This window comes from Chenopodium quinoa, unplaced genomic scaffold (assembly GCF_001683475.1).
Source record: "Chenopodium quinoa cultivar QQ74 unplaced genomic scaffold, ASM168347v1, whole genome shotgun sequence".
Classification (NCBI taxonomy): domain Eukaryota; kingdom Viridiplantae; phylum Streptophyta; class Magnoliopsida; order Caryophyllales; family Amaranthaceae; genus Chenopodium; species Chenopodium quinoa.
The window spans coordinates 1,362,314-1,371,539 of record NW_018744284.1 but is presented as its reverse complement, the minus strand read 5'-3'; the positions used below and the strand labels follow the sequence as shown (position 1 = coordinate 1,371,539).

Below are 9,226 nucleotides of genomic sequence, written 5' to 3'. Positions count from 1 at the left end.
AACATAAAACCCGACTCTTGCAAGGCAATCACATTGAGATTAGAACATCTTATGAAGGTCCAAAAGAGGGGGGTTAGTGAGGAAAAGAAGGAAGGAGAAAAGAGTGTGAGTGAGGATAAGAGAGTTGAGGGAGAAAAAGTTGTTGAGAAATTAAAGAAGAGAGTGTGGAGAAGAAGAAGCTTAAAGATGAGAAGACAACTTACACTTTAAATCCTAGTGAAGCTAGGAATCTTGATGGGCCGGTCCCATTTCCCGATCTACTTGCGGAGAGGAAATTGAATGACAAGTTTTCAAAGTTCCTTTGTGTGATGAATAATTTGCACATCAATCTCCCTTTCATTGAAGTCGTCACACAAATGCCTTCATACTCCAAGTTCCTCAAAGATGTTCTCACCAACAAGAGGAAGCTCAATGATGAGCTCATAACTCTTCCCCATCAAGTGAGTGCACTTGTCCAACATAAGATGCCCAAGAAGGAAAAGGATCTGGGAAGCTTCACTTTTCCGGTAAAAATTAGAAACATGGAGGCTAGGGGTGCCTTAGCCGATCTTGGAGCAGGTGTTAGTTTGATCCCTCTATCCATTGCTAAAAAAAAATTGAGATGATACCTACAAGGAAGACAATCCAATTGGCCGATCGTTTGGTGAAATTACCTTGTGGTGAACTTGAGGATGTTCCTATCCAAGTGGGGCACATCTACCTGCCTTGTGATTTTGTAGTGATGGATATGGAGGAAGATGTTGACACTCCTTTGATCTTGGGTCGTGAAGCTCTTAAAACTTTGGGGGCGGTCATTAATTGCAAGAACAACACCATCACATGTGAAGTGGCCGATGAGAAGATTGTATTTGAGTTCTCTAAGTTGCTCAAGACCCCCATGGTTGAGAAATGCTATAGAGTGGATAATGAAGAGTTGGATCGTTTTGGAAGGGTCATGATGAAGCCCCAAGATGCTATGGTTGAAGCTCTTACATGCAAGGAAGAGTACCATTCACAAGAGGCTAAAGAGCTAGTCGTGGCCGTGGAAGAAGCTTCCAAGGAGGATGAGGTTGAACAACAACGAGAGGTTATGCTTGAGCATAAGAAGGAGAAATTGGAGGAGAGTTTTAAGCCTCCTCCCAAGGTAGAAATAAAACCCCTTCCCCCTTCTTTGAAATATTCTTATCTTGGAAATGAAGGGGAATACCATATTATTGTCAATGCTACCCTTGATGGACTTGATTTGGAAAAATTGCTTGTTGTGTTGAGAAAATATAGAGATGTGATAGGGTATAGCATTGATGATATAAAGGGTATTAGCCCCTCTTTGTGCATGCATCGAATTCATCTTGAGAATGATCAATCCACCTCAATTGATTGTGTTAGTCATTGTAGTGTTTGATTTTCTCTTTTCTCTCTTTAGTCTTGATTGAGGACAAGCAAGAGGCAAGTGTGGGGGATTTTGATGAGTGGAGTTTATGCCACTATTTCACCCCTTTTTAGGGAGGATTTTCCCTCATTTGTCACTTGTTTGCGCCTTCTCTAGTCATTTTTACCCTTATTTTGGTTATTTTTGCTTTCTCTTGTGTTTTTCTCCCTCTTTTAGCTTTTCTTGTGTTTTCTATCCTTTTTATCTTTGTTTTGTAGGTTTTGGGCACCTTTTGTTAAAGGAAGATGAGCTATTCTTGGTCAAGGAGTGAAGAGATGCCAGTTGGAGAAGGCACGCTGCCACCCAAAGGACCGTGGGGGCGGGCTTCTTAGCCGCGAGCGTAGAGGAGAGATTTTGGAGGTTCACTCAAGAACCTGTAGAAGGCTGCCCGCGTCCCAAGAGAGGGCTCTCCCCAGACAATCGTGGGTGCGGACAAAGGTGCCGCGGGCGTGGGCCCTTGCCTGCCATTGTCCCCCTATTCTTGCGCCGCAGCCTCTCCTCAGTCGAGAGAGGCCTCTCCATCAGCCATCGCGGGCGCGGTGATCCAAGCCGCGGGCGCAGTCCTTGAGGTGTGCTTGTCCGTACCCAGTAGAGAGAGGGCGCGATGCAGCTATAGAAGGCGCGATTTAGTTTGTTATTTTCGAATTTGTTAAGCACTATAAAAAGACTTTTTCTTGAATTTATGAATTATCTAATTTTCAAAATATTATGAGAGCTTTGTAGTGAGAGAAACTACTGGATTTTAGAGAGAGAAAGGTTCTTAATCTTCAAGTTTCATCATTGTAATCAAGATTTCTTCAAGTTTTCTTCAATTTAATGCAAGTTAATTCATGTTTTCTTCATCAATTAAGCTTCATAGTAGTAATCCCTTAACTCTTTCCTTTTTGTTTGGTTTAATTACTTTAGATAGTGTTGATCTTCATCTATTTCCTTGATTTTACTTGTTTGATTGATTTACTTTGATTTTGATTTATGTTTTGCTTTGTTAAGATTGAATTCATGCTTAGTGTAGTTGTGATGGCTATTTTCTCTTCTCTAGCTTAGAATTTCTAGTTAGGGAAAGGGGTGAAGATCATGATTAGCTTGGATTATAGTGCTGATTGATTGGATATTGCTTTGAGTTGATGATTTTGTGCTTAAATTGCTTGGAATTATTGATTTGCATCTTTAATTTCAACACTTGAGTTCTAAATTGGATGCGTGGGAATGATCAAGCTTAGTGTTGATCTATTTCATCAATTTGCTTGAATAATTGCATGGGAATGAATTATTTGGGTAGAATTTGTATTCCTTGGCATGTATCCATGTTAATCATCATTGTTGCCTTAGTTGATCACGATTGGAATCCCCTTTCCCTAGTGTTTTGATCTTTTTTCTCATATCTAGTGTTTCATCTTTATTTTAGTTCTTTTAGTTTGATTTCATCTCATTCACATGCTTTTATCAATTGTGGTAGTTTAGTTTGATCATTGAAAACAAAAAAAAAAAAAAAAAAAAAAAAAAAATCAAATACCCCTTGTTACCTTGCAATAGATTCTTAATTTCACTTTGATTGTGCATTTCCTCGTTTCCTTGTGGTTTGACCCTACTTGCCACTATTTTGTGTAAACTTGGTAGAGTAAGATTACAAATATAAACTGTTGATTTGATCTAGGATAGTAGACCACGACCTATTATTCGACCATCAGTACCATTGTTAAATCAATCATTGAATGATATCAGTAATCTACTCATGTCAGAGGAATCCACTAATATATCCGGAACTTCTAAACTTGAACTTCAAAATAGGTCAATAGTTTGATCATGCATCATTCATGCATATCCATGTGATTGACTGAGCATCTTTATGCCCCTATAGCCCATGAAACTGCGCTATCCAATCAATCTTACATACCAGCTCATTTATTGAAATCATTTATGTCCAATTTGATGATTTCGAGCTAGGAACTTAAATAATTTATGAATTTAGATAACATGTGGGGTTTCATTCACCAAATCACGTATTTGATGATCCCAACAATTCATAATTATTTTGGACATTTTATTAAATATCAAAACCATAATTAAATAAGAGAAATAATAAATTTCTGTTTAAACATAATTCTGCAAGTTGATGTATTACTTATGTGATAAGTTTTCTCAAAACATATAAAACTTAAATTCCATAACTTGCTTCAATCCAAGAGCTTTAGTATGACTCTCATACTTTGGAAGGGGTTTATTAAGTAAGTAAGTGATTCTATCCTAGTTACTAACCAACCAAATAATTTTAAAATCAATTATTTCCAAATCTAATTATAGGATAATCACATTATTTAAATCAATTATTATCCTTTTGGAATATGCTCAAAACATCCTAACAAATCCTATCTAAAATTAACCATTTTAATTATGGATAATCACCAAATCAACAACTTTTGAAATTTGATTTTATATTTCAAAAAAAACTTTGATTTTATTTTTGAAAATATTTTTCAAAAAAAAATATTTTTTTTTTTGAAAATTGCCGCACACCGCCATCCACAATGGTTGCCAGCTGGAGTCAGCCACGGTGGCTGGGCGCTTCCCAGAACCCATTGCCGTAAGGCAGTAGCGGCAGCAGCAACTGTTGTTGGCTGCAGACCACCATGCATGGCCAGCCAAGGCTAGCCACGGTGGCTGGCTGCTTTTCAGCAACCACTGCCTCAAGGGCAGTAGCAACAACAACAGCGTAGCCGCGACAGCAGCATACAACGCTTGCATGGTTGCTGCCCAGCCACCTTTGGACCACCTGCCCTCTCTCCTCTCCCTCTTGGACTGACACCGGTCGGCAGCCACCGTGGCTACGCCTCTCAGTTGTGGCTGATGGCCACTTCAAATAATTTTTTTTTTAATATAATTTAATTGAAACAACTTTTGTTAAAAACAAAAATAAATAAATCAGTCCAAAATTAAAATTAAATCCCTATTTAGTTTTAAAATTAGAGTTCTTCATAAAATTAATCCCAATTTATTCTAACTCTTAAAATTAAATTGTTGATCATACACAAAACACTTTTATGCATAGATCAATCTAAATAAAATTATGAAACATAAAACAAATCGAATTTAACCAATAAACAAGCACAAAATTAAATTTAGGGCTATAATTTTCGATAAATTCGAAATTAGGGATAGGGGTATTCGAAATTTGTAAACGAATTAGAGTAAAATTTCAGTCCTCTTTATAGCTATTTTGAGCATAATTAAATCACATTTAATCAATTCCAAGACTTAAATCACATTTAATATTATAATTAAACGATAATTAAATTAATCCCCCCTCTTAATTGATTATAAAATTATGAACATGGACTTCATAAAATCGTATTATTATAATCAAGCGTATGCGAGAGGCTAACTGATACCACTGTAGGATTATAGGTACTCTAAGCAGAATTTCATGAATCATATTCATACGCACCTAAAACAAGATCGCATGCATAACACACAACAATCACATAATTAACCTTGAAGCGTGATTTCCACGTAGCAAATTGATTGACAAATCATGGAGAGAATAGAGCCCCAAGCGTGACTTCTCTACTTAGTCCACGAGATTCGATCAAGCCGTCCACCAATGCTAGATTGGTTGAGTGAAGGGGAAAACCGTGATCACCACCTCATGGAAAACCGACCACCACCACGAACACCACCACCGTGCACACACACCGGAGCCGAGGAGGGGAGAGAACCGTGAGAGAGAGAGAGAGAGAGAGAGAGAGAGAAAGTGAGAGAGTTGGAGAGGGTTGGTTTCGTGTTTTCTAATTAGGGTTTGACCACACTGATCATGAATTGTTTTTGTTCAACCCTAGGCTCCTAGCCTACTTATAATTCTATTATAATAAGACTAGGAGCAAAGCCTAAACCCTCCTAATTCCTTCTCATGGCCGGCCACCTAGGGGAGAAGGCCCATCATGGGCCTTTTCTTCTTATGCTTGATCTACGCCCTTTCTGTGACCTTATAGGATCCGGTCAATTGGGCTTTGGCCTATTTTACTAGCCCAAAGATCGTTAGTATCTCTAGCTATGATATAACGACTACCCAAATGAACGAACTTAATTGTCTCCATATTTTGATTCATTATATATCTAGTAATTGCACTTAACGAAGACATAATCCTTCATTTACAGTCGTCAAATACCTCTTTAAGGTGTACATACGCTTGTGCGAGGTTCGGCTAGAGCTACATTCGGCCTGATTCCTAACGGATACGTAGGCAACCTCACATCGAGGTGCAGCCATGAATATTCACATTCATATTCATATTCATATTCATATTCATGCATGATCGTGTCAAGGGATCTTTAACGCTCATCCCTATCCATCTAAAGCTAGACTTGGGGGCTTGAACCCACACTATTTAGCCTACCAAGCCTTAAGAGTCATCATCTTGACTCTTCTCACATCTATTTCCATGACCATAACCTTTGTAGCCTCACCATTAGTATCACATTCACTCACATCATTCACACTCACATACATTGCCACATCATCCTTCCTTTAGGAACCTTTTATCATGAGAACTTGTTTCAACATCGTGTATGTTTCACGATAACATTTGGCAAGTAGTCTCACTGTTTAATAGCATAATTGTATACTTACTTAGCTTCCAAACCTAAGCAACATTCATCAAGATTCTATTTTTCATACACTGCATACTTTCTTAGGTTCCTGACCTAAGCAACATTCATCGACAAGAATCTTCAATCATACGAAGCATATTGTGCTTAGCCTCCTCGCCTAAGTACGTGGCTGCATCACATGATATAACTGTTCTTAGCCCCCTAGCCTAAGAACATGTATCATGCAAATATCATTCTCAGCTCAAGCACCACAATATGACTTCTTCCCATTTTCATCATTTTTTCTTTAAGGGAAGTTTAAAAACTTTTTCGAAATTATTTTCATTGGAGGAAGTCCTAAAACTTTTTTCACAACTTCATTTTTTCACGTATTTCTTTTTCGAGAGAAAGTCGGTACCCTCCACTCATGACAAAAAATAACGGAAATTTTTTGCATTTTCAGTTGTTTGTGTCTACAAGCACACACTCAATGTATATACATACACACACTATCGCAAGTCATACACATGTCATGTTGTGTCAAGTCTACCTCTATCGAGTTAGCTTGTCGAGTCAAGAGTCAATCACCGTCTGCACGAGTCCTTTGGCAAATCCCATTAGGCAGGTTTCAGGTAGAGCCTATGTTTGAGAACAATCAAACAATTATTTCATCAACCTCTGTTCGAGGATAATCGAGCAACCATATTATCAGCCTCTGTTCAGGGACAATCGAACAATGAGCCTTTGTTAAGGGACAATCGAGAAATCATATCAGCAGCCTCTGTTCGGGGACAATCAAACAATTTTGTACCCTTTTCTCCACCAATACCTATACAGTCAAATGCACATGACTTGAAGGTATCAAGCAACACCTATACAGTTGGATACACGTGACATGAAGGTGCCACCATCAACATTTCATCATCACCATCAACACCTATATAGTCAGATGCACGTGACTTGAAGGCGTCGCCATCATTATCCACAACTTCTGTTCGGAGACAATCGAACAACATGAACATTCATTGATCATCCTGAGGTGAAAAGGATTATAACTCATACATATTCATTGTAGGTTTATTGAGGCATGTAATCTTTCATCATCAGGAACTTTTCTCGAGGTGAGGATAATTGTTAATTGTTAATAACTTCTCGAGGCGTAATGGTTTGCAATTTCGTCCCAAGGCTTGGACACCTTTTCTTGGTGTGATTCTCGAGGCGTGGAATTTCACTTATGATGTTGTGAGCTACTCGAGGCGTAGGAGTTCATGATAGGATACCCGAGGCGCGGAATATTATCATTCATCATCCGATACTCTTTCCGAGGCGCGAAAAGATTATCACTCATTCAGTATACTGCTCGAGGCACCGGAGTCTACGACATGTTTCTCGAGGCACGGAGACTTGACACTTCTTTCAATTAGTGAATTGCTCGAGTCATAGTGGTTCACAATGAAAGGAATGGTGTCCTTCCAACAAGTGTATTATTTCGATAGAGGGTTCAGAATTATTAGAAAGCTAATTCTTCAGTGAAGTCAAGTGATCGGAATGCCTAGGTGGAGGCCGCTTCTGATCTGTAATATTATTGTATAATTAATGTTACGTCTTAATTTTAACTGAACCCTTTGGGTCGCACCCCTATCGAATAACCGATCCAAGACGACGAATCAATCCGAAGGATTAGATGAGTCATTAGAGTATTACGAACAAAGACGTCGGATGTTGAGCTTAGAGCGTCGAAACCGAGCGTTGCAAGTCAAGCTGAGTTTAGAATTTGACGAGACAAGAAATCAAATAAGTGACAAGTTTGAGCTAAGCCGTAGCCTCGCGTTGGCCTAGCCATGCGAGTGCTAGGCTAGCCTAGACCACGCACCATGCCGGCTTGCTAGCAAGCTCGTGTGGCATGGCCAACATCGCTGGCGCGCTAGGCGTGCTAACATGCTAGTGCCTCGCACATAGAAGCCCTGCCGCAAGCATCACTTTTTGATTTTTAGGATCTTGGAATCATTTTATTCTCGCCTAAAAGGGACAAATGTTAATGCGTGGATAAAATGCTCAATAAGATTGAAAATTTGCATGAATTCTTTAAATTTCAAACTTATTGGTTTATGAATGGTTTTTCATTTTAAATTCTTTCAATTGTAGAAACATGTCTGCAAATAACTCAAACAACCAGTTTTCATTGCGCTCAATTCTCGACAAGGAGAAGTTGAGTAGGCCAAATTTTTTTTTATTAGCAATGGAACTTGCGTATTGTTCTTATGCAAGAGCAAAAGGAATACGTCCTTGATGAGGAAATGCCCGACACTTCCAATGAGGAGGTCACTCAGGCTGCCTTTAATCGATGGCAAAGTGCCAATCGGGATGTCAAGTGCATCATGCTGGCCACTATGTCTCTGGACCTTCAAAAGACTTTTTTTGAAAAGGAGACAGCTTTTGAGATCATTTTTTGAACTTCAGAACATGTTCCAAGAGCAGGCCCAAACTGAGAGGTTCGAAACCCACGGGAAGATCCTTGAGAGCAAGCTCAATAAAGGAGAGCCAATTAGCCCGCATGTTCTTAAAATGATTGGATTATTTGAGAATATGGAAAGGCTTGATGCTGGGTATTCAATCGAGATGGGAATTGACATCATTCTCCATTCGCTGCACAAAGGCTATGATCAGTTCAAGATGAACTATAATATGCACAGCATGGAGAAAACCCTCACCGAGCTTCATGGTATGTTGAAGCAGGACGAGTAAACCCTCAAGGATGAGGGGAAGCATGACATGCTCATGGTGAGAAAGGGCAAGCGATTTAAGCGCTCGGGCAAGAAGAGAAGCTTTAAAGGGAAAAAGAAGAAGAATTTTCCGCCTAAATCAAGTGCTGCTAAGAGCGACAAGGAAAAGATGGTAGTCTCTTCTAAATCCGATTCTGAATGTTTCTACTACAAGAAGAAAGGACATTGGAAGCGAGATTGCCTCAAATTCAAGGAAGATAAGAAGAACGACACCGTTGCTTCTGTATCAAGTATTTTTGTTATAGACTTAAACTTTGCTGCCAAAACATCATGGGTATTAGATACCAAATGTGGCTCACACCTTTGTTCCAATGATTAGGGACTAAGGATAAATAGAAGGCTTGAGAAGGGAGAGGTCAAGCTTCGGGTCGGCAATGGAGCCAGGATGTCTGCTGTATCCGTTGGAACTCTCACTTAGTCTTTGCCCTCTGGGCTTGTTTTAGAACTTGAT

At 39.2% G+C, this 9,226-nt stretch overlaps 1 protein-coding gene across 1 annotated transcript; it reads left to right on the top strand.

Annotated features, from left to right (window-relative positions):
- Nucleotides 1-356: 356 nt before the first annotated feature.
- Nucleotides 357-1,679, top strand: LOC110695017. The gene is made up of 3 exons (XM_021872209.1): nt 357-558; nt 720-1,103; nt 1,627-1,679. Exons 1-3 carry the CDS (start codon nt 357-359, stop codon nt 1,677-1,679), a joined length of 639 nt encoding a protein of 212 aa, XP_021727901.1.
- The last annotated feature ends 7,547 nt before the right edge of the window (nt 1,680-9,226 follow it).